Source organism: Chiloscyllium plagiosum, unplaced genomic scaffold, assembly GCF_037043375.1.
Source record: "Chiloscyllium plagiosum isolate Xiang-an unplaced genomic scaffold, Cpla_swu_hap1 HiC_scaffold_9, whole genome shotgun sequence".
NCBI classification, from domain to species: Eukaryota; Metazoa; Chordata; class Chondrichthyes; order Orectolobiformes; family Hemiscylliidae; genus Chiloscyllium; species Chiloscyllium plagiosum.
The window spans coordinates 1,108,584-1,135,285 of NW_028270147.1; the positions used below are offsets into that span (position 1 = coordinate 1,108,584).

General features: G+C 45.4%; 1 protein-coding gene across 1 annotated transcript in view; it reads left to right on the top strand.

Annotated features, from left to right (window-relative positions):
• The first annotated feature begins 5,553 nt into the window (after window positions 1–5,553).
• Window positions 5,554–26,702, top strand: part of olfm3a (olfactomedin 3a) — a 66,308-nt gene continuing 45,159 nt past the window's right edge. Inside the window, exons 1-2 of the mRNA XM_043702885.2 lie at window positions 5,554–5,702; window positions 26,241–26,384. Coding sequence (XP_043558820.1) covers window positions 5,625–5,702; window positions 26,241–26,384 — 222 coding nt within the window. The 5' untranslated portion in view covers window positions 5,554–5,624. The remainder of the gene's footprint in view (window positions 5,703–26,240; window positions 26,385–26,702) is intronic.

Sequence of the window (26,702 nt, forward strand, 5' to 3'; positions counted from 1 at the left end):
CTTGTTGGCCTGTCTACATATTGTGTCAGGAAACTCTCCTGCACACATTGAACAAACACTGACCCATCTAACGAACTTGAGCTATAGCTTTCCCAATCAATATCAGGAAAGTTAAAGTCCCCCATAACAACCACCCTATTACTGTCACTCATCTCCTGAATCACCTTCCCTATCCTTTCTTCAATGATTCTAGGACTATTAGGAGGCCTGTAAAAGACTCCTAACAGGGTGACCTCACCTTTCCTATTCCTAACCTCAGCCCAAACTACCTCAGATGGCAAGTCCTCATCCATCGTCCTTTCCACCACTGTAATACTATCTTTGACAAGCAATGCCACACCTCCCCCTCTTTTACCCCCACCTCTGACCCTACTAAAACATTTAAATCCTGGAACCTGCAACAGCCAATCCTGTCCCTGTTCTAGCCATGTCTCCGTAATAGCCACAACATCGAAGTCCCAAGTACCAACCCACGCTGCAAGTTCACCTACCTTATTTCGTATACTTCTTGCATTGAAGTATACACACTTCAAGCCACTTTCCTGTTTACAGGCACCCTCCTTTGAAATTGATGCCATGTTCCTAACCTCCCTACACTCCAGGCCCTGCACCCTGAAGCTACAATCTGGGTTCCCATGCCCCTGCAGAGTTAGTTTAAACCCCCCCCAAGAGCACTAGCAAACCTCCCCCCAAGGATACTGGTGCCCCTCAGGTTCAGGTGTAGACCATCCTGTTTATAGAGGTCCCACCGTCCCCAGAAAGAACCCCAGTTATCCAAAAACCGGAATCCCTCCCTCCTGCACCATCCCTGTAGCCACGCATTTAAGTGTTCTCTTTCCCTATTCCTCGAATCTCTATCACGTGGCACGGGTAACAAACCAGAGACAACAACTCTGTTCATTCTAACTCTGAGCTTCCAACCTAGCTCCCTGAAAGCCTGTCTAACATTCTCGGCACTCCTCCTACCTATGTCGTTGGTGCCAATATGGACCATGACTTCGGTCTGCTCCCCCTCCCCCTCCAGGACCCGGAAAACACGATCAGAGACATCACGTACCCTTGCACCTGGGAGGCAATATACCAAACGTGAGTCTCTCTCGTTCCCACAAAACCGCCTATCTGTGCCCCGAACTATCGAGTCCCCAATTACTACTGCTCTGCTCTTCTTCACCCTTCCCTTCTGAGTAACGGGGACAGGCTCCGTGCCAGAGACCTGAGCCCCGTTACTTACCCCTGGTAAGTCATCCCCCCCACAAGTATCCAAAACGGTATACTTGTTCTTGAGGGGAACGGCCGCAGGGGGTCCCTGCACTGGCTGCTTCCTCCCAGTCCCCCTCACTGTCACCCATCTATCTGCCATCTTTGGAGTTACTACTTCCCTATAACTCTGATCTATGACCCCCTCTGCCTCCCGAATGATCCGAAGTTCATCCAACTCCAGCTCCAGTTCCCTAACACGGTCTTGGAGGAGCTGGAGATGGGTGCACTTCCTGCAAGTGTAATCGGCAGGGACGTCGATGGCATCCCTCACCTCATACATGTTGCAGGAGGAACATTGCACTGCCTTCACTGCCATCCCTCTAAAGCTAACTTTTATTTTAAAAAAAACTGGGTCTAAAGAATACAACAAGCAAAATTCAGCACTTACCTACTTACCACAACAGGTGTTATTATTAGGTTAGAGGAGGAGGGCGGGTGGGAGGCACTACCCGTGTAGTGCCTCGGGTTCCTCTCCTTCGCGCTTTTAAAGGGGAAAAAACCTACCTAAGTATGTCATGTTAGCATGTTCCCATGACCCCTTGTTCCCCATGTTGGGATGCCCTTGTGTTTACAGATTCCCATGTTGTCATGCTCATGTTTATCTGCTGAGAGATTCCAACATTGATGGTGACTCTGCTGTAGCCCCAGGGTGGATGGGATTGATTTTGGATTGTGGAAAATCTGTTCAATTGTTCTCACATTGAGCAGTGGTATCACTGGGAGATGAAGATAATGTGGTTTTCTCAAGCTAATTCAAATTCAAATTTAGCCAATGCCTACCTGAGACTTTCATCTGTCCACTGAACTCCAAACTGAACCTGCTCCAGAAATATTTCACTCCATTCCTCTGACACAAAATTTTCAGCTGCGTCTCCAGATCCTGACATTGTGATTTCATTGGAAATGGGTTTAGTAAAGACATGAACAGCAGAATCTGGAGATCTGACAAACACTTACAAAAGCTCTCCAGAAGCAGAGTCTTATCGAACTTGAAACATTATCTCTGTTTCCCTCCAAGTAAATAAAAAGCTGTTGATGCTGGAAATTGAAGAGAGAGAATACTGGAGAAATTCAGCAAGTCAGGCAGCATCAGTGGAGAGAGAAACATAGTTGACATTTCGGGTCTAGTGACTCCTCTTCAGAACTGAAGAGTCTCTGGATTTAAGATGTTGACTGTATTTCTTTCTTCATAGAATAGAGAACATAGAACAGTGAAGCGCAGTACAGACCCTTCAGTCCTCGATGTTGTGCCAACCTTTTATACTATTCTAAGATCAGACCAACCAACATACCCTTCCATGTGTCTATCCAAGAGTCGCTTAAATGTCCCTAATGTCTCTGACTCTACTACCAGCTCTGGCAGTGCATTCCACACAAACCCCACTCTCTGTGTAAAGAGCCTACCTCTGACATCTCCCCTAAACCTCCCTCCAATCACCTTAAAATATGTCCCCTTGTGATAACCATTTCCACCATGGAAAAAGATTTCTGGTTATCCACTCTATCTATGCTTCTCATCATCCTGTATATCTCCATCAAGTCATCTCTCATCTTTCTTCACTCCAATGAGAAAAGCCCAAGCTCCCTCAACCTTACTTCATAAGACACACCCTCCAGTCCAGGCAGCATCCTGGTAAATCTCCTCTGCACCCTGTCTAAAGCTTCCACATCCTTCTTATAATGAGGCGACCAGAATTGAACACAATATTCCAAGTGTGGTCTAACCAGAGCTCTTTAGAGCTGCCACATAACCTCGTGGCTCTAAAACTCAATCCCCCTGCTAATGAAAGCCAATACACCAAATGCCTTCTTAACAACTCTATCAAATTGGGTGGCAACTTTGAGGGACCTATAGACATTGACCCCAAGATCACTCTGTTCTTCCACACTGCCTGGCGTTAACCCTGTATTCTACATTCAACCTTCCAAAATGAATCACTCCACACTTTTCCAGGTTGAACTCTATCTGCCACGTCTCAGCCCAGTTCTGCATCCTGTCAATGTCTTGTTGTAGCCTGCAACAGCCCTCCACACTATCCACAACTCCACCAACCTTCATGTCATCAGTAAACTTACTAACCCACCTTTCCACTTCCTCATCCAAGTCACTTATAAAAATCACAAAGAGCAGAGGTCCCAGAACCGATCCGTATGGATCACCACTGGTCACCAAGCTCCAGGCTAAATACTTCCCATCTACTACACCCTCTGTCTTCTATAATCCAGCCAATTCTGCATCCAGACAGCCAGATTTCCCTGAATCCTATTTCCTTACTTTCTGAATGAGCTGACCATGGGGAATGTTATCAAATGCCTTGCTGGAATTCATGTCCACTGCTTTATCTTCATCAATGTGTTTTGCCACATCCTCAAGGACGTCAATAAGGTTTGTGAGGCATGATCTGCCCCTCACAAAGCCATGCTGATTACCTCTAACCAAACTATGGTTTTCCAAGTAATCATAATCCTTTCTCTCAGGATTCTCTCCAATACTTTGCTGACCACAGACATAAGACTGACTGGTCTGTAATTCCCAGGATTATTGCTCTCCCTTTTCTTGTACAAGGGGATAACATTTTTCACCCTCCAATCATCAGACACTACTCTAGTGGATAATGAGGACACAAAGATCATTGCCGAAGGCACAGTAATCTCTTCCCTCGTTTCCTGTAGTAACCTTGGGTATATCCCGCCTAGCCTAGGTGACTTAACTATTCTTATGTTTTTTCAAACTTTTCAGCATGTCCTCCTTCTTAACATCGACCTGTTTGAGAATATCAGTCTGTTTCAAAATGTCTTCCCAAATGTCACAGTCACTCTCAGTAGTGAACACTGAAGCAAAGTATTCATTAAGGGCCTCTCCAACCTCCTCTGACTGCAGGCGCAAGTTCCCTCCACTATCCCTGTTCAGCCCTACCCTCACTCTGGCCATCTTCTTATTCTTCGCAGATGTGTAGAACACCTTAGGGTTTTCCTTAATCCTACCCACTAAAGCTTTTTCATGCCCCCTCTCAGTCTCCTAAGTCTATTCTTCAGTTCCTTCCTGGTTACCTTGTAACCCTCTAAAGCCCTGTCTAATCCTTGCCTCCTTAACTTTATGTAAGCTTCCTTCTTCCTCTTGACTAGATGTTCCATGTTCCTTGTCACCCAAGGTTCCTTCACCCTACCATCCCTTCCTTGCCTCAGTGGTTTGGAGATGCCGGTGTTGGACTGGGGTGGACAAAATTAAAAATCACACAACACCAGGTTATAGTCCAACAGGTTTATTTGGAAGCACTGGCTTTCGGAGCACAGCACCTTCATCACCACCTGCAGCGCTCTGAAAGCTAATGCTTCCAAATAAACCTGTTAGACTATAACCTGGTCTTGTGTGATTTTTTAACTTTACCTCAGTGGGGCATCTTTACAGAAGAATTTCTCCAGCATTTTCTGTCTGGCTCAGATTTCCAGCATGGACAGTTGTAGAGTGATAAAGATGAACAGCATGGAAACAGACCCTTCAGTCCCACTCTATGTGGACCAGAATCCTAATCTAACCTAGTGTCTTTTGCCAGAATGTGGCCCATATCCCTCTAACCCCTTCTTATTCATGTACCCATCCAGATACCTTTTAAATGTTGTACTGTAACCGCCTCAGGTCATTTTTGAATGATTCCCCCCCCCCCCCCCCCCCCCCACTCACCTTAAACCTATACCCTCTAATTTTAAACTCCCCAACCTGGAGAAAAGACCTTGTCTATTCACCCTATCCATGCTCCTCATTATTTTATAAGCTTCTATAAGGTCACTCCTTAGTTCTTGCTTTACCAAACTCACGAAATGTAAAATTATTTAAAATCTGAATGTTTCTGCTAAAAGGTAGGAGAATTGTACTCAAGTATTCACGTCTATCTGGATTTGTTTCTGTCCGGTTTCCATTTGACCCAGTTCAAACCTGGCGGAAATTCGATCCCAGTTTTCCCAAACTGCTCTCTCTGATCCTGAGCTCCCATCTCGGCTGTACATCGCCAGGACCGATCATCTGAAAACATTCCCCGTGGTCGGGTCAAAAGTTCCTCACCAATTAAGGATCGGGATTTAGGTTGAGTCCAACGCTGCGTCTGGTTGGAGCGTGAGGAGACAGGGGGTGGCGAGACCAGGAGAAGGGGAGAGGCAGGAGCTGGGAGTGTGATTCAGAGAGAGAGGGAGGGACAGAGACAGAAAGTAAGAGAGAGAGAGAAATGTAAGCAGAGGAGGGGGAGATACAGAACAAACCCAGAGACAGAGAGAAAGATCGAGAGAGAAAACTAAACAGAGAAATAAAGACAGCGCACTAGTGGCACTGACCGGGGAAGGCGGATGCGCTCGGCTGAGCCAGGTTCAAGATGCGGATGCGGGCTGGATGCTGGAGAGCCGGGCGACTGCTGCTGATGCTGCTCCTGTTGGGCTTTGATAGGTCCGGGGTAAGTGACCACAGAAACGGTGGCGGCTCGGAGTGAAATCTCTCCCCGGCACTGCAATACCCCGTCTCTGTAGGTGTTTCTGTATGTACCTGTATGTTTGTGTATCCCTCTGTGTCTAACTGTGTATCCCTCTGGGGTCGGTGCCTGTGTCTCTCCCGCTCCCTCTGTGTGTGTGTGTGTCTGTCTGTCTGTCTCTCTCTCTGTCTCTCCCTCTCTGTCTCTGTGATTCTCTCCCTCTCTGTCTCGCCCCCTCTGTGTGTCTCTATCTGTCTGTCTTTCCCTCTGTGTGTGTGTGTCACTGTGTCTGTCTGTCTCTCTGCTTGTCTCTGCCTCTATGTCACTCCCTCTCTGTATCCCTTTCTCTCTCTCTCTGTGTGTCTCTGAGTCGGTGCCTGTGTCCCTGTGGGTATCAATCTTATTTTGTCTGCTTTACTTTCGCTGTCAATCGTCCCCCCACTTTACTCCGAATGTTCTGGGTTTATCTGAAATATAGATTTTGATCATCTGTTCTCTGACGGGATGGTTTAAATAATTCCCAATTAGAGAAAACGAACGTGTTTTGCAACATTTATCGGAGAGAAGCGGGATTCCAAGCGGGTCCCAATGAGAGCAGACCGAGAGCCGAGAGATTTCGGCTCCAGGGCGATGGGACACCTCACCGGAGCTGGGGATTTGGGTTCAATTCCCACCTTCCCAAAGATTCTGGGGAAGGTTTCATTAATATTATCATCTCCTGTTTCAACATCATAACCACATCCAAATATTTTATCCCAAATGAGACACAGACAAGAGCATTCAGGATGGAAATGATGTCCCGGGGAAAAGGTAGGCGATTGGCCCGGGGGAACAGTGCTTGTTTGAAGAGCCAGTGCGAGTACAAAGGACCGAATGGCCGCCTCCCGGGTAACAAGTCTGCAATTCTGGGATTATTATTTTCAAATATTTCTCCCTGTTTGTAACTGGCGACAATCGAATCTTCATTTTTCATCCAACCAGAACCTGTGAATTCAGAGTCCGCTTTGTATCGTTCCTGATCTAGCCAATTATTTAACAACAAGAACGTGCATTTATTGAGCGCCGTAATGACAAGCGTAAACAACTGGAACAAAAAGGGTACTCTGCGCAATTATTCGAAGAATAGTAGTAAAGGCAGATAGATCTCCAGAGAAAAGCCAACCTTGCAGGGTGGGGGTGGTGGGAGGATTGAGGCGGAGTGGTGGGTGTGGAGTGGGAGAGTGAGGAGTGAGAGGGAGTGAGCGGTGGGGGATAGGGAGTGGGGCATGGGAGCGGGGGGGCGGGGAGTGTTAGGGGGAGTGGGGATTGGGGAGGAGTGGGGGTGTGGGGAGTGGTGGTGGGGTGGGGAGTGGAGGGAGTGGGGAGTTTTAGGGGGAGTGGGGTGGAGTTTGGGAGTGGGGAGTAGGGGAATAAAGGTAGTGGGGGGAGTGGGGGAGCATGGTAGTGGGGGGGAGCTGGAGATAATGGGGAGAGTGAGGGAGTATGGGTGGAGTGCAGGAGAGTGGGCGATAGTGGTGGGGTAGTGGGGGGAGCGGGAGGGAAACTGTAGGTGAGTTGGGGTGGAGCAGGTGGTGCGGGGGGGCAGGAATGGGGGAGTGGGGGATAGTGGATGTGGGGGAGCATGGGAGTGGAGGAGCAGAGGGGAGGGAATGGGGGGCAGAAGGAGGACTGGGGGCATGGGTGGGCGAGTAGGGGCGAGCGTTGGGGAGTGAGGGGAGTGGGGGAGATATTTGAGGGGGTGGGGAGTAGGGGGTGGAGAGTGGGGTAGTATGGGTGGGGAGTGGAGGAGTGGGGTGAGTGGGGGCATTGGGGGAGTGGGTGAGGATAGGGGGAGTTGAGGGTGAAGGTGTAGTGGGGGGAGTGGGAGGGTCCGGGGGAAAGGGGTTAGCAGGAGTTTGGGGATTAGCGGGGAATGGGGGTGAGTGGGGGAGTGGGGGTGGAGTGGGGACTGTGGGGAGTGTGGGATAGGGGGAGGTGGGGAGTGGGGGCAGCAGAGAAGTTGTGGGGAGAGGGGGAGTGCCGGGTAGTGTGGGGTAGTGGGGTGAAGCGGGGTGGGGTAGCAGGGAAGTGTGGGTGTGTAGCGGGAGAGTGATGGAGGAGCGTGGAGTGGGGTGTGGGAGGAAGTGGGGGAGGGGTGAGTGGACAGTGGGGTGTTGGGCGGTGTGGTGTGTGGGAGTAGTGGGCTGGAGGGGGACTGTAGGGGAGGGGAGTATGGTGTGAATGGGGTTGAGGGGAAGTGAGGAGTGAAGGGTGTGAGTGAGCAGTGGGGAGTGGAATGGGAGGGGGTGTTGGGGATATGTGGGGGAGTCGGGGTGGGGGGAGTGGATTGAGGGCTAAAAAGGCCAGAATTGAAGCAGTACAAAGGTCCATGTTAGTTGGAAGAGATGAGAGATGCAGGGTGGAGGACTATGGGAAAAATGTTTCTCTGGGAAAGATTCTGTGTCTGTAGTCAATGGAGTTTAGAAGGATGAGGGGGATCTGATTGACACTTACAAAATATGGAGAGGCCTGGATAGTGTGAATGTGGAGAAGGTGTTTCCACCAGTGGGAGAGACTAGTACCCAACGGCACAGACCCTTTAGAATTGGCATGAGGAATTTCTTCAGCCAGAAAATAGTGACTCAATGGAACTCATTGCTACAGAGGGCTGTGGAGGCCAAGTCATTGAGAGCATTTAACACAGAGATAGACGGGTTCTTGATTAGTAAGGGGATGAAGGCGTACAGGGAAAAGGCAGGAAAATGGGGTTGAGGAGCATATCAACTATGATTGAACAGAGGAACAGAATCGATGGACCACATTCGGCTCCCATATCTCAGGATCTAACAGCCTCATGAACATGGGATCACTGGCAAGACCAGCATTTACTCTTCTTGACACAACAGATTGGCTCTCTAGGCCAGTTCAGAGAACACAGAGTCATTGAGTTGTACAGTACAGAAAGAGGCCCTTCAGCCCATCAAGTCTGCATTGACCTATCCATACCAAGGTAAAAACGAGAACTGCAGATGCTGGAAACCCGAGTCTGGATTAGAGTGGTGCTGGAAAAGCACAGCAGGTCAAGCAGCATCCGCGGAGCAGGAAAATCGACGTTTTGGGTAAAAGCCCTTCATCAGGAATGGAGGCAGGGAGCCTGCAGAGTGGAGAGATAAATGAGAGGAGGGTGGGGCTGGGGAGAAAGTAGCATAGAGTACAATAGGTGAATGGGGGTGGGGATGGAGGTGATAGGTCAGAGAGGAGGGTGGGGGAAGGTAGCAAAGAGTACAATGGGTGAATGGGGGTGGGGATGAAGGTGGAGGAGGGTGGAGTGGATAGGTGGAAAGGAAGATAGGTAGGTAGGACAGGTCATGGGGACAGTGTTGAGCTGGAAGGTTGGAACTGGGTAAGGTGGGAGGAGGGGAAAGCTCAAAACCTCCAACCCTAGCAACATTCTTGTAAATTGGTTCAGAAAATTTTGACAACATCCTTCCGATAGGATGGAGACCAGAATTGCACGCAATATTCCAACAGTGGCCTAACCAATGTCCTGTACAGCTGCAACATGACCTCCCAACTCCTGCACTCAAAACTCTGACCAATAAAGGAAAGCATACCAAACGCCTTCTTCACTATCCTATCTACTTGTAACTCTACTTTCAAGGAGCTATGAACCTGCACTCCAAGGTCTCTTTGTTCAGCAATATTCCCTTACCATTAGGTGTATAAGGCCCTGCAAAGATTTGCTTTCCCACAACGCAACACCTTGCATTTATTTAAATTAAACTCCATCTGCCACTCCTTAGCCCACTGGCCCAGCTGATCAAGATTCCGTTGTAATCTGAGGTGACCTTCTTCACTGTCCACTGCACCTCCATCTTATGCTCACATCCAAATCATTTATATAAATGACGAAAAGTAGTGGACCCAGTACCAATCTTTGTGGCACGCCACCAGTCACAGGCCTCCAGTCTGAAAAACAACCCTCCACCACCACCCTCTGTCTTCTACCTTCAAGCCAATTCTGTATCCAGATGGCTAGTTCTCCTGTATTCCATGAGATCTAATCTTTCTAACCAGTGTCCCATGGGAAACCTTGTCGAATGCCTTACTGAAGTTCATATAGATCACGCATACTGCTCTGCCCTAATCAATCCTCTTTGTTACTGCTTCAAAAAACTCAATTAAGTTGGTGAGACATGATTTCCCACGCACTAAGCCATGTTGACTATCCATAATCAGTTCTTGCCTTTCCAAATAAGTGTAAACGCTGTCCTTACGATTCCCTCCAAAAACTTGCCCACCAGTAACGTCAGACTCACTGCTCTATAGTTCCCTAGCTTTTCCTTACACTTTTCTTAAATAGTGGCACCACGTTAGCCAACCTCCAGTCTTCCAGCAACTCACCTGTGACTATCGATGATACAAATATCTCAGGAAGGGGCCCAGCAATTAGCTCCCTAGCTTCCCACAGAGTTCTAGGGTACACCTGATCAACTCCTGGGGCTTATCCACTTTGGTGCACTTCAAGACATCGAGCACATCCTCCTCCGTAATAAGGAAATTTTTTAAGATGTCACCATCTATTTCCCTACATTCTATATCTTCTATGTCTTTCTATGAGTAAACACTCATGCAAAATACTCATTTAGTGTCTCCCCCATCTCCTGTGGCTCCACACAAAGGCTGCCTTGCTGATCTTTAAGGGGCCCTATTCTCTTCTTACTTACCCTTTTGACCTTAATGTATTTGTAAAAACCCTTTGGATTCTCCTTAACCCTGTTTGCCAAAGCTATCTCATGTCCCCTTTATGCACTCCTGATTTCATTCTTAAGTATACGCCTACTGTCTTTTAAGGATTCTTCTAACGATTCACTTGATCTATGCTGTCACCTGGCATATGCTTCCTTTTTTTTCTTAACCAAACCCTCAATTTCTCTAGTCATCCAGCATTCCCTACACCTACCAGACTTTCCTTTCACCTTAACAGGAATATACTGTCTCTGGACCCTCATTATCTCATTTCAGAAGGCTTCCAACTTTCCAGTGTCCCTCTATCTGCAAACTTGTAAAAGTTCTTGCCTTCATCAAAATTAGCCTCCCTCCAATTTAGAACTTTAACTTTTAGATCTGGTCTATCCTTTTCCATTACTATTTTAAAGCTAATAGAATTATGATCCCAAAGTGCTCCCCCACTGACACCTCAGTCACCTGCCCTGCCTTATTTCCCAAGAGTAGGTCAAGTTTTGCAACTTCTCTAGCAGGTATATCCACATATGTACACACTTAACAAATTCTACACACTTAAGCAGGGACCTCACATACTCCCAATCACACTACACCATTTCCCTTTGCCTCCAATTTACAAGTCAATTTTGGAGAAAGTGAGGACTGCAGATGCTGCAGATCAGGGTCGAGAGTGTGGTGCTGGAAACGCACAGCAGGTCGGGCAGCATTCAAGGAGCAGGAGAATCGATGTTTCGAGCATATACCCTTCATCAGGAACGAGGCTTCTGAGTCGGGGGAGGACAGCTGAGAGATAAATGACAGGGGCGTGGGGCCGGGGGCAAGGCAGCTGAGAATGTAATTGGTAAATGAAGGTGGGGAGAAGGTGATAGGTTGGGGAGGAGGTTGGAGCATAGATGGGGAAAGGGATGGACAGGTCAAGAGGTGCCGAGTTTTGGGACTGGGATAATGGAGGGGTAGGGGAACTGAGGAAACTGGTGAAATACACATTAATCCCTTGTTGCTTTGGTCTCACTCTTTTCCTGGGAATCTTCTTACTCCTAAAATAATCGTAAAATGCTTTGGGGTTTTCCTTAATCCTATCTGCCAAACATATTTTGTAAGCCCCTCTTTGCATTCTTAATTTCTTTTTAAAGCAACCCCTACACTCTTGATAATTTTGCAGGGTCTCCCTTGTTTTAAATGCACAGTACCTGATATATTGTTCTTTTTTATATCAAATTCTTAATAACCCTTGACATCTAGGGTTCCCTGGATTTGCTGCCCTTGCCCTTTGCTCTTAGAGAAACATGCTGGCCCTGGAAATCTCAATATACTACTTTCAAAAGATTCCGACTTTCCAAATGTAGACATATCTGCAAATAGCTGCTCCCTCTATGTTTGCCAGATCTTAGCTCATGATATTGAAATTGATCTACCAGTAATTTAGACACAACTTCTGCACTATCCTTACCCTTTTACATAATTTCAATCATCCTCAAAATGTTCACACTGTCACTTCAGCCTCTTGACTGACTTCATTCCCTAGGATCAGGTCTGGCACTGCCCTATTTCTCATTAGACTATCTAGTACATACAGGTCATTCTGCTATATCTGCATTTTGTTAACACAAATTCACTGTAATACAATTGACGAATTTAGATTAGATTAGATTCCCTACAGTGTAGAAACAGGCCCTTCAGCCTGACTAGTTCACACCGACCCTCCGAAGAGTAACCCACCCAGACCCATTTCCCTCTGACTAATGCCCCTAACACTATGGGCAATTTAGCATGGCCAATTCACCTGACCTGCACATCTTTGGACTGTGGGAGGAAACCTGAGTACCCGGATGAAACCCATGCAGACATGGGGAGAATGTGCAAATTCCACACAGTTGCCCAAGGCTGGAATCGAACCTGGGACCCTGGTGCTGTGAGGCAGCAGTGCGAACCACTGAGCCACCGTGAATTGGGGACACTGTTTCTAAAGCACAAACTTTTAAAATGTGTGTTGTCTGTAACACGATTATGTTGCCAAGACTTCAAGGACTGTTTCAAAAGCGTGATTTTTCAATAATGCAGGATTGCACAAGAACACAACTATCATGTTTTGGGAGAACCACCTGTACTGGTACAAAAATTCCAAATTTGAAAATTCTACCCCATCCAGTCATTTCATACTAGAGCAATCCCATATAATGTTAACAAAGTTGAAATCCCCTACTTCTATAACCCTGTTCCTCTCATACCTTTCTGTGATTTGTTTCCATATCTGCTCCCGCTGACTGCTGGGAGGTCTGTTGTATCATAGCAAAGTAATCACCCCTTTTTTATTTCTTAAGCCCCGCCCAGATGGCCTCATTTAAGAGACATACCCTGGAATGTTGAGCTGCCGGTCCTGCCTTTCCTTCAATCATGTCTCAGTGATTGCAACAGTACCATATTTCCATATACTGAACAAAGAACAAAGAAAATTTACAGCCAAGAAATAGGCCCTTCGGCCCTCCAAATATGCCGATCCAAATCCACTGTCTAAACCTATCACCCAATTCCTAAGGATCTGCATCCCTCTGCTCCCAAACTACTCATGCATCTTCCAGACACATCTTAAATGAATCTACCGAGCCTGCCTCTACTACCTCTGCTGGCAATGTGTTCCAGATACCCACCATCCTCTGTGTAAAGTACTTTCCATGTGTACCCCCCTTAAACATTTCTCCTCTCATCTTGAACGCATGACTGCTTGTTATTGAATCCCTCAACCTGTCCACCCTGCCTATACCCTGCATGATTATATAGATCTCAGTCAGGTCCCCCCTCAATCTCCTTTTTTTTATTGAAAACAATCCTAACCTACTCAACCTCTCTTCATAGCGATATCATCCATATCAGGCAACATCTTCGTAAACCTTCTCTGCACCCTCGCCAAAGCATCCACATCCTTTTGGTAATGTGGCAACCAGAACTGTACACAGTATTCTAAATGGGGCCAAATCAAAATGTTGTAGAATTTTAACATGACCTGCCAGCTCTTATACTGAATACCCCGTTCGATGAAGGCAAGCATACCATATGCCTTCTTGACCACTCTATCTACCTGTGCAGCCACCTTCAGGGTACAGTGGACCTGAACTCCCAGATCTGTCTGCTCATCAGCTTTTCCCAAGGCTCTTCCATTTACAGTATAGTTCACTCTAGAATTAGACTTCCCAAAATGCATCACCTCACATTTGTCTGGATTGAACTCCATCTGCCACTTCTGTGCCCAACTCTCCAGTCTATCTATATTCTCCTGTATTCTTTGACAGTCCCCTATGCTTTCTGCTACTCTATCAATCTTCGTGTCATCTGCAAACATACTGATCAGACCAACAATGCCCTCTTCCAGATCATTGATGTATATCTAAAGCGTGATTCTTCTATAATGCAGGATTGCATAAGAACACAATCATCACGTTTTGGAAGAACTACCTGTACTGGTACAAAAAATAATCAATGCTCTAAGTCATCCGCCTTACCCGTCAAGCTTCTTGCATTAAAATTGATACAGTATAGATTTCTAGACCTTCCATGTGTCTTATCCTACCCATGTCATCTGCTGGACTGCCGTAGTATTAAACCTTCTGGAAGGATATTGGACCCATTCTAGTTCAAGTCCAACCTGTCAAGCTTTTGCAGGTCCCAACTACCTCGGAAGTTGTTAATATGATCCTGTCCTTGAACAATTCAATCAATTTTGTTAGGTATGACATCTCTCTGACACAGCCATGCTGACCACCCCAATCAACCTTTGTCCTTCTATAATTAGTTCTCTCTTTCAGGATTTTCTCCAAGTTTCCCTTCCACTGATGAGAAATTCACTGATCTGAAATTGGCTGGTTTATCTCGAGCACCCTTCTTGAAAAGTGGAACCACATTAGTTATCCTCCAGGTGCCTCCCAAGAAGAATAAAAAATTTTGGTCAAAATCCGTGTAATTTCCTCCTACAGCTCCCACAACAGCCTGGGATACAAACAGCAGTTAAGATTCAATCATGTTGCTGTAGGTCTGGAGTCACACATAGGCCACAGCAGGTAAGCATGGCAGATTTCCCTCCCTAAAGAATATTAGTGAACCAGATGGATGTTTTTTATTACAATATAAAATATAGGTACTAAGCCTGCAGCAGTGTTTTTTAGAGCAGTCAGACTGTGCTATTTTCTGGGTTGTTAAGTGGAGGAAATAGCTGGGGCCCTGACAGATATCTTTGTGGCAACCTTAAATACAGGTGAGGTGCTGGAGGACTGGAAAGTTGCTCATGTTGTCCTCCTGTAAAAAAAGGGTAGTAGGGATATTCCGGGTAACTACAGACAAGTGAGCCTGACGTCAGTGGTGGGAAAGTTGCTGGAGAGGGTACTGAGCGATAGGATCTATTTATATTTAGCAAAGAATGTTGCGGGTGATGAATAAATATGTCCCTCTGAGACAGGCAAGAAGGGGTAAGATAAAGGAACCTTGGATGATGAGAGCAGTGGAGCTTCTTGTCAAAAGGAAGAAGGTAGCTTACATAAGGTGGAGGAAGCTAGGGTCAAGCTTAGCTCTAGAGGATTACAGGCAGGCGAGAAAGGAGCTCAAAAATGGTCTGAGGAGAGCCAGGAGGGGGCACGAGAAAGGCTTCGCAGAAAGGATTAGGGAGAACACAAAGGCATTTTACACTTATGTGAGGAATAAGAGAATGCTCAAAGAAAGAGTAGGGCCGATCAGGGATAGCATAGGGAATTTGTGTGTGGAGTCTGAGGAGGTAGGGGAAGCCCTAAATGAGTTTTTTGCTTCAGTCTTTATGAAAGAAATGAACTTTGTAGTGAATTAAACCTTTGAAGAGCAGGTGTGCATGCTGGAATGGATAGAGATAGAGGAAGCTGATGTGCTGAAACGTTTGTCAAACATTAAGATTGACAAGTCGCCAGGCCCGGACCAGATTTGTCCTCGGCTTCTTTGGGAAACGAGAAATGCGATTGCTTCGCCACTTGCAAAGATCTTTGCATCCTCGTTCTCCACTGGAGTCGTACCTGAGGACTGGAGAGAGGTAAATGTAATTCCTCTCTTCAAGAAAGGAAATAGGGAAATCCCCGGCAATTACAGACCAGTAAGTCTCACGTCTGTCGTCTGCAAGGTGTTAGAAAGGATTCTGAGGGATAGGATTTATGACCATCTGGAAGAGCATGGCTTGATTAAATGCAGTCATCACGGCTTTGTGAGGGGCAGGTCATGCCTCACAAACCTTATCGAGTTCTTTGAGGATGTGACTAGAAACTTTGATGAGGGTCGAGCTGTGGATGTGGTGTATGTGGACTTCAGCAAGGCATTTGATAAAGTTCCCCATGGTAGGCTCATTCAGAAGGTCAGGAGGAATGGAATACAGGAGAACTTAGCTGTCTGGATACAGAATTGGCTGGCCAACAGAAGACAGCGAGTGGTAGTAGAAGGAAAATATTCTGTCTGGAAGTCTGTGGTGAGTGGTGTTCCACAGGGCTCTGTCCTTGGGCCTCTACTGTTTGTAATTTTTATTAATGACTTGGATGAGGGGATTGAAGGATGGGTCAGCAAGTTTGCAGACGACACAAAGGTTGGAGATGTCGTTGACAGAGAGCTGTTGTAGTCTGCAGCGGGACATTGAACAGGATGCAGAGATGGGCTGAGAGGTGGCAGATGGAGTTCAACCTGGATAAATGCGAAGTGATGCATTTTGGAAGGTCGAATTTGAAAGCTGAGTACAGGATTAAGGATAGGATTCTTGGCAGTGTGGAAGAACAGAGGGATCTTGGTGTGCAGGTACATAGATCCCTTAAAATGGTCACCCAAGTGGACAGGTTGTTAAGAAAGCATATGGTGTTTTGGCTTTCATTAACAGGGGGATTGAGTTTAAGAGTCGTGAGATCTTGTTGCAGCTCTATAAAACTTTGGTTAGACCGCACTTGGAATACTGCGTCCAGTTCTGGACACCCTATTATAGGAAAGATGTGGAGGCTTTGGAGAGGGTTCAGAGGAGGTTTACCAGGATGCTGCCTGAGCTGGAGGGCTTATCTTATGAAGAGAGGTTGACTGAGCTCGGACTTTTTTCATTGGAGAAAAGGAGGAGGAGAGGGGACCTAATTGAGGTATACAAGATAATGAGAAGCATAGATAGCCAGAGATTATTTCCCAGGGCAGAAATGGCTAACACGAGAGGTCATAGTTTTTCTCCCCGTGTCGCCGTGGGTTTCCTCCGTGTGCTCTGGTTTCCTCCCACAGTCCAAAAATGTGTAGGTTAGGTGAACGGGCCATGCTAAATTGCCCGTAGTGTTAGGTGAAGGGGTAAATGTAGGGGAATGGGTCGGTGGGTTGTTCTTCAGAGGGTCAGTGTGGACTTGTTGGGCCAAAGGGCCTGTTTCCACACTGTAAGTATTCTAGTTTTAAGCTGGTTGGAGGAAAGTATAGAAGAGATGTCAGAGGTGGGTTCTTTACACAGAGAGTTGTGAGAGCATGGAATGTGTTGCCAGCAGCAGTTGTGGAAGCGAGGACATTGGGGACATTTAAGAGTCTGCTGGATATGCATATGGTCACAGAAATTTGAGGGTGCATACATGAGGATCAATGGTCGGCATAACATCGTGGGCTGAAGGGCCTGTTCTGTGCTGTACTGTTCTATGTTCTAATGGGCTTATCAGTGATAGGCAACATGTGCAGGGGAGATCATGCCTTACCAACTTAATAGAGTTCTTCGTGGAAGTGACCAAGTTGTTAGATGAAGGAAGGGCTGTTGATGTCATCTATGTGGACTTTAATAAGGCGCTTGATAAGGTTCCCGATGGTAGACTAATGGAAAAAGTGAAGTCACATAGTGTGCAGGGTGATCTAACTAGGTGGATAAAGAACTGGTTGAGCAACAGGAGATAGAGAGTAGTAGTTGAAGGGAGTTTCTTGAAATGGAGAAAGGTGACCAGTGGTGTTCCACAGGGGTCAGTGTTGGAGCCACTGTTGTTTGTGATATACATAAATGATCTGGAAGAGGGCACTGTTGGTATGATCAGCAAGTTGCAGATGACACGAAGATTGGTAGAGTAGCAGAAAGCCTAAGGGACTGTCAAAGAATACAGGAGAATATAGATTGACTGGAGAGTTGGGCAGAAAAGTGGCAGATGAATTTCAATCCAGACAAATGTAAAGTGATGCATTTAAGCAAGACTAATTCTAGTGCGAATCATACAATGAATGGAAGAGACTTGGGAAAAGTTGATGGGCAGAGAGATCTGGGAGTGCAGGTCCATTGTACCCTGAAGATTGCTGCACAGGTGGATAGAGTGGTCAAGAAGGCATATAGTATGCTTGCCTTCATTGGATGGGGTATTGAGTATAAGAGCTGGCAAGTCATGTTAAAATTGTACATGACTTTGGTTCGGCCGCATTTAGAATACTGTGTACAGTTCTGGTCGCCACAGGATGTGGACGCTTTGGAGAGGGTGCAGAGAAGGGTTTACGAGGATGTTTCCTGGTATGGAAGGTGCTAGCTATGAAGAGAGGTTGAGTAGGTTAGGATTGTTTTCATTAGAGAAAAGGAGACTGAGGGGAGAACCTGATTAAGGTCTACAAAATCATGAAGGGTATAGACAGGGTGAATAGAGACAAGCTTTTTCCCAGGGTGAAGGATTCTATAATGAGAAGTCACGCTTTCAAGGTGAGAGGTGGCAAGTTTAAAGGGGACACACGCGGCAAGTACTTAACACAGAGGGTGATGGATGTCTGGAACACGTTGCCAGCAGAGGTGGTAGAGGCAGGCATGGTAGATTCATTTAAGATGCATCTGGATAGATGCATGAGTAAGTGGGGAGTAGAGGGATACAGATGCTTAGGAATTGACCGACAAGTTTAGACTGTACATTTGGATCGGCTCAGGCTTGGAGGGATGAAGGGCCTGTTCCTGGGCTGTAAACTCTCTTTGTTTTTGTTCTTTAAGTGCAAAAATGACATTCTGTAGAGTGATATGCTCTTCCTATTGGATGTGGGAGATTAGGGACAGTTTCCATGTTACTGAAGATGATGGCTTCAGTAAGTGTGTTTGGTTGTGAATCCTGTCAGATCGCATGGATCAGTTGGAGTGGCTGTTATAAGCAATGAGGAAGTTACAGGAGCTAGGGGTTGTAATGGGTGGCAGTTATAGGAAGAGAGAAAAACCACAGATACAGATAGGTTACCTCCAGAAGAGGTAGGAAAGGCAGGCAGGTAGTGCAGAAGTCTCCTGTGGCTATCCTCATCTCAAACAAATATGCTGTTTTAGAAAATGTAGAGGGTGATGGACTCTCAGGGGAATGTAGTACAAACAGCCAAGTTTCTGGTACTGAGACTGTCTCTAATGTAATGAGGGGTACACCATATTCCAAGTGATCGATTGTGATAGGAGACTGTCTGGTCACAGGCACAGACACATTTCTGCAGCTGAAAACGAGAAATCAGAACAGTGTGTTGCCTCCCTGGTGCTAGGATCAAGAACATCTCAAAGAGAGTGCAGAAATTTCTCAAATGGGAGTGAGACCAGCAGAAGGTCATTGTACACATTGGAATTGATGACATTAGAAGGAAAAAGGATGAGATTCTGAAGGGAGAATATAGGAAGTTTGGCAAGAATTTAAAAAGGAGATCCTCGAGGGTATTAATGTCTGGATAACTCCTGGTGCTACGAGCTACTGAGGGGAGGAATTGGAGATTAGAGCAGATGAATGCCTGGCTGAGGAGCTGGTGCAGGGGAGAATGGTTCACATTTTTGGTTCATTGGATTCTCTTCTGGGGTAGAAGTGACCTGTACAAGAAGGATAGATTGCACCTGAATTAGAAGGGGATTAATATACTGGCAGGGAGATTTGCTAGAGCTGCTTGGGAGGATTAAACTAGTAAGGTGGGGATGTGGGATCCAGGGAAATAGTGAGGAAAGAGATCAGTCAGAGACTGGGACAGTCAGGAAAACAGTCAGGACAGGCAGGAACAAAACAGAATGAGCTAGGAATGATAAATTAAACTGCATTTACTTCGATGCAAGAGGCATAACAGGTAAGGCAGATGAACTCAGGGCATGGTTAGGAACATGGGACTGGGATATCATAGCAATTACAGAGATAGAAAGGGAGTGCAAGAGAAGACGGGAGTGGCATTTTTGACAAGAGATAACATTGCGGCTGTATTGAGGGAGGATATTCCTGGGAATACATCAAGGGAAGTTATTTGGTGGAACTGAGAAATAAAAAAGGGATGATCATTTAATTTGGATTGGGTTGTAGACCCCCCAATAGTCAGTAAGAAATTGAGAAACAAATTTGTAAGGCGATCTCAGTTATCTGTAAGAATAATAGGTTGGTTATGGTAGTGGATTTTAACTTTCCAAATATAGACTGGGACTAGCGAGCTTTGAGAAGATTTGTAGCTCAGGTTGAGGTTTTGGATGTAGGTTTGCTTGCTGAGCTGAAAGGTTCATTTCCAGACATTTTGTTACCTTACTAGGTAACATCTTCAGTGTATCTCATGCGAAGCAATGCTGAAAATTCCTGTTTTCTATTTATATGTTTGGGTTGGTGATGCCATTTCCTATGGTGAAGTTACTTCCTGTTCCTTTTCTCAGGGGGTGGTAGATGGGGTCTAACTTGATGTGTTTGTTGATAGAATTCTGGTTGGAATGCCATGCTTCTAGGAATTCTCATGCGTGTCTTTGTTTAGCTTGTCCTAGGATGGATGTGTTGTTTCAGTTGAAGTGGTGTCCTTCCTCATCTGTATGTGAGGATACTAGTGAGAGAGGATCATGTCTTTTTGTGGCTAGTTGGTGTTCATGTATCTTGGTGGCTAGTTTTCTGCCTGTTTGTCCAATGTATTGTTTGTTACAGTCCTTGCACGGTATTTTGTAAATGACGCTAGTTTTGCTCATTGTCTGTATAGTTCATTCGTTGCTGTTTTAGTGTGTTGGTGGGCTACCATGATGCCAAGGGGTCTAAGTAGTCTGGCAGTTATTTCCGAGATGTCTTTGATGTAGGGGAGAGTGTCTAGGGTTTCTGGACGTGTTTTGTCTGCTTGGCATCACAGGCACAGAAAGCATTGGATTCATTGACCTGGAATGGCCTCCTACAAGGGTCGTGGTCATCTGCCTGCCATATTTTCCATAACATCCCCCATTTAGTATGGAGTTGATCTTTGTCTCTCAGAGTCATCATTTTCTGGAAATCTTTACTCCAGAGAGTGGTGGAGTCATTAAATATTTTTAAGGTTGAGGTAGATTGGTTCTTGATTAACAAGGCAGTTGAGGTTTACCAAGGGGTCAGCAGGAATGTACAGTTGAATTCACCAGATTAGCTATAATTTTGATGAATGACAGTCCAAGCTCAAGGGACTGAATGACCTATTGCTATTTCTTGGCTGTATTTTGGAATGGCTACCTCCTGTGTCTCAAACTTACCTCAATTCCTGGCCCAAGGAACTGTCATTGGACAGGATACTCTTCTCCGTACCAATCGAGAGCTCACTCTTGGGAAACATTGGAATTCAGTTCGTTTCCCCCTCGGGCAGATGTTTAACAAGAAACAGACCTTATTCCTGTCTCTTGTCTCCAAGGGTTAAAGTCATGTCTGAAGAGGATTGAAGTAATGAACCAAGTGCAGTTATTATTCAGAAATCATTCACTGTTTCTGAGATATGTTGTTGCTTACTTAGGCAATTACAATCTTATGAGACATCAGATCAAACTGTTTTATTTTAAAATGAAAGAGCAAATATGCTTAAAGGTTATTTCATCATTTGTCCTTCTATCCACTTGGTTTAAGAAAGGCTCGAGCTGGCACACAGAATGACTTCCTTGATGATTTGATGCTTGTATCTGGCAGTGGAATCTAAGGCTGAAGTTGGTCTTGTGGTAATGCTGCACCCTTGTACGTGGATGTAGGGCACAGTCTCAGTGTCTGACACATGGATATATTTTGTGAGAAACAAAGCTCACAATATAATAAATTTCAATCCAAGTCAAATTCTGAAGCAGCGAATTTTATTGAAACATTCTTACAAGGGTGTCTAGCAAGTAGGCACCCCGATCCAGAAATTACTCCACAATTTATACAGTTTAATTCTTGGTACTTCCCCATTTACCTCATTGGTCTTCAAACCTATCAATATTCCTTATTGTGTTCTGCCCCTGCCCAGCTGCACTCCGCCCTTGTTTACTTCTCCCCCTATTCCTATACAGACCCTCCCCTCTATAAGTGACTTGGCTTGCTTCAGTGCTGACATGAGGGAAATTTGCTGAGCTTGGCATATGTTGATGTTCTTTTTCACCTTATCTATTTGTCTGTAACATCTTCCATAGTTTGCAGGCATGTTTCATTCTTGTATGCACATTTTAGCAACTCAGCTCTTTGCTGAAACAATTATATACTGATGCTAATAAGTAATTATGGTTGCAGAAGTTATTTGCTGAAACAATTATATACTGATGTTAATAAGCAATTATGGTTGCAGAAGTAACACTGTTTTACCTATATCCCACAAGGGTAAAGTAGATATTTTAAACAAATATTGTTCAGACATATTACTGGAGCAGGGACATGACCACTGGACCACAAGAATGGACATCTTATAATTTTTTTTCTGTTAATATCCAGAAGTGCTATCACACACAACTAAATGGCTTTTCCCACCAACAAATCACCTGTGCTTTAACCACCAGTAAATCTCCATGTTTCTAAATGTTCAATTCATGTGCAGAGCCCATTCAGGCAATGCAATAACACCAAAGGTGAAGGAGAGTTTGAAGTAATTAGAAACTATTCTACTCCTTGCACGGCCCACCCTTCTCTAAAGGTATTGAGAGTTTCCAATGGTCATCTTGTATTTTTTTTGCTTGACCTTTTTTTTCTAATCAGCCTCTTCAGAAATGTGATTACACACGACTTGAGCAGATGGGACTTGAAACCAGGCTTTCTGATCCAGAGGTAGGGCCACGACCAAAGCATCACAAGAAGGCCACAAATGTAAAGAACATTCACTGGCATGACTTGTTTCGACCTGAGGTTGCTGCAGTGTACTAACCATTTTATGATCATTTAAAATCTAAATGCTTTCAGCTGTGAAAGATGTGGATTCTAACCTGTTATGTCTTCTATTTTGTGTTTGAATTGAATCTCTAGCATGGGGAAGAATTGGTTTGAATGGGTTAAAGAAACAACTGGAGGAAGATTCTCATTTGATTTAGAGAAGGATTAAAAATCCTCATATTAATTATGCAAGAAATACCTCATTCTTTTTGGGTTTTTAAGACATAAGCCCATAAGACACAGGAGCGGAAGTAAGGCCAGTTGGCCCATCGAGTCCACTCTGCCATTCAATTATGGCTGATGGGCATTTCAACGCCACTTACCCGCACTCTCCGCATATCCTTTAATTCCTTGCGAGATTAAGAATTTATCAATCTCTGCCTTGAAGACATTTAACGTCCCAGCGTCCACTGTGCTCTGTGGCAGTGAATTCCACAGACCCACCACTCTCTGGCTGAAGAAATGTCTCCGCATTTCCCTTTTAAATTGACCTCCTCTAATTCTAAGGCTGTGCCCATGGGTCCTAGTCTGTCCAACTGATGGAAACAAATTCCCAGCATCCACTCTTTCTAAGCCATGCATTATCTTGTACATTTCTATTAGATCTTCCCTTAACCTTCTAAACTCTAATGAATACAATCCCAGGATCCTCAGCTGTTCATCGTATGTTAGGCCTACCATTCCAGGGATCATCAGTGTGAATCTCCGCTGGACACGCTCCAGTGCCAGCATGTCCTTCCTGAGGCATGGGGCCCAAAATTGGACACAGTATTCTAAATGGGACCTAACCAGAGCTTTATAAAGTTTCATAAGCACATAAGACCATAAGACCATAAGACATAAGAGCGGATATAAGGCCATTTGGCCCATCGAGTCCACTCCACCATTCAATCATGGCTGATGGGCATTTCAACACCACTTACCCACATTCTCCCCGTAGCCCTTAATTCCTTGTGACATCAAGAATTTATCAATCTCTGCCTTGAAGACATTTAGCGTCCCAGCCTCCACTGCGCTCTGTGGCAATGAATTCTACAGGCCCACCACTCTCTGGCTGAAGAAATGTCTCCGCACTTCTGTTCTGAATTTACCCCCTCTAATTCTAAGGCTGTGTCCACGGGTCCTAGTCTCCTCGCCTAACGGAAACAATTTCCTAGCGTCCACCCTCTCCAAGCCATGTATTATCTATTAGATCTCCCCTTAATCTTCTAAACTCCAATGAATACAATCCCAGGATCCTCAGCCGTTCCTCATATGTTAGACCTACCATTCCAGGGATCATCCGTGTGAATCTCCGCTGGACACGCTCCAGTGCCAGTATGTCCTTCCTGAGGTGTGGGGACCAAAACTAGACACAGTACTCCAAATGGGGCCTAACCAGGGCTTTATGAAGTCTCAGTAGCACAACAGTGCTTTTATATTCCAACCCTCTTGAGATAATTGACAACATTGCATTCACTTTCTTAATCACGGACTCAACCTGCATGTTTACCTTTAGAGAATCCTCACCTAGCACTCCCAGATCCCTCTGTACTTTGGCTTTACGAATTTTCTCACCGTTTAGAAAGAAGTCCATGCTTGTATTCTTTTTTCCAAAGTGCAAGACCTCGCATTTGCTCACATTGAATTCCATCAGCCATTTCCTGGACCACTCTTTCAAACTGTTTAGATCCTTCTGCAGCCTCCCCACTTCCTCAGTACTACCTGCCTGTCCACCTAACTTTGTATCATCGGCAAACTTCGCTAGAATGCCCCCAGTCCCTTCATCCAGATCATTAATATATAATGAGAACAGCAGCGGCCCCAACACTGAACCCTGCGGGACACCGCTTGTCACCGGCTGCCATTCCGAAAAAGAACCTTTTATCCCAACTCTCTGCTTTCTGTCAGACAGCCAATCTTCAATCCATACCAGTAGCTCACCTCGATCACCATGGGCCCTCACCTTGCTCAGCAGCCTCCTGTGTGGCACCTTATCAAAGGCCTTTTGGAAGTCTAGGTAGATAACATCCACTGGGTTTCCCTGGTCTAACCTACTTGTCACCTCTTCAAAGAACTCCAACAGGTTTGTCAGGCACGACCTCCCCTTACTAAATCCATGTTGACTTGTTCTAATCCGACCCTGCTCTTCCAAGAATTTAGAAACCTCATCCTTAATGCTGTTTTTATATTTCAACCCTCTTGCGATAAATGACAACATTACATTTGCTTTCTTAATCACGCACTCAACCTGCAAGTCACCCTTTAGAAAATCCTGGACTAGCACTCTCAGATCCCGGTGTACTTTGGCTTTATGAATTTTCTCACTGTTTAAAAAATAGTGCACACCTGTATTCTTTTTTCCAAAGTGCAAGATCTTGCATTTGCTCACATTGAATTTCATCAGCCATTTCCTGGACCACTCTCCAAAATTGTCTAAATCTTTCTGCAGCCTTCCCACCTTCTCAGTACTACTCGCCTGTCCACCTAACTTCATATCGTTGGCAAACTTCGCCAGAATGCACCCAATCTCTTCAGCCACATCATTAATATATAAAGTGAACAGCTGCAGCCCCAACACTGAACCCTGCGGGACACCATTTGTCACCAGCTGCCATTCCAAAAAGGAACCTTTTATCCCAACTCTCTGCCTTCTGTCAGACAGCCAATCCCCAATCCATGCCAGTAGCTCACCTCGAACACCATGGGCCCTCATCTTACTCAGCAGCCTCCCATGAGGCATTTTATCAAAGGCCTTTTGAAAGTCTAGGTAGACCACATCCACTGGGTTTCCCTGGTCCAACCTACTTGTTACCTCTTCAAAGAATTCTAACAGGTCTGTCAGGCATGACCTCCCCTTACTCAATCCATGTTGACTTGTACTAATCTGGCTCTGTACTTCCAAGAATTTAGAAATCTCATCCCTAATGATGGATTCTAGAATTTTACCTACAACCGAGGTTAGGCTAATTGGCCTATAATTTTCCATCTTTAGTCTTGATCCTTTCTTGAACAAGGGGGTTATAACAGTGATTTTCCAGTCATCTGGAATTTCCCTGACTCCAATGAGTTTTGAAAGATCACAGACAGAGCCTCCACTATTTCTTCAGCCACCTCCCTCAGAACTCGAGGATGTAGCCCATCGGGGCCAGGAGATTGATCAATTTTTAGACCTTTTAGCTTTTCTAGCACTTTCTCTTTTGTAATGGCTACCATACTTAACTCTGCCCCCTGACTCTCCTTAATTGTTGGGATATTACTCATGTCTTCCACTGTGAAGACTGAGACAAAGTATTTATTAAGTTCTTGAGCTATTTCCTTATCTCCCAGCACTAGCCTTCCTGCATCAATTTGGAGCAGCCCAATTTCTACTTTTGCCTTTTAAGCATTTATCGTCTGGATATTTAAGAGGACAATGTCTGAACATCTGAACTTATTAAACCAGATGTCATCAAGTAATGTGGAAGTAAATATTTCTACATTCATGTTGGCAATTCTGCCTCACTGATCAGTGAAGAGGAAATGTTGTCTAATATTTTACAACATCTTCAAACCATCAAAAGCTCCCAAAAGATTTCTCTGGTATGGGGCAAAAGGGGCCAACCATGTAGATTAACGATGATCTCAAAGAATAGCAAATCAAGTTTGAGAGAGTGTGTTGAATTATTGCAATGAAACATTAACAGCAGCACGTTAGGCATTGCAAAACCAGATTGCTAGATTTTGGCACAGAACCTCCATCCTTTACTTGTTGTTTACCCAGGCCATTGGCCCTAAGGATGGTTGGCAAGTATACAGCTCCGCGCAAGATCCTGACGGCCGGTGCATTTGTACAGTTGTGGCTCCAGGGCAGAATCTGTGCTCAAGGGATGCTCGAAGCAGGCAACTCCGCCAGCTACTGGAGAAGGTAAGACGTGACTCTGTTCAATATACAGATTTCAAGTAAATGGTTGTGGTTGTTGAAGTCAGTCATCACAGTTCCAGGACACCTTTGCAGGAGTTCCTCAAGGTAATGTCCTAGGCCCAACCATCTTCAGCTGCTTCATCACTGACCTTCCCACTATTATAAAGTCAGAAGTGGGGATAGATCATTGGGATACCTTCTGGCGAAGGTGGGACCTGTACATGAAGGAGGGGTTGCACGTGAACTGGAGGGGTACAAATGTCCTGGGTGGGAGATTTGTTTGTGTGATTCGGGAGGGTTTACACTAATTTGGCAGGGGGG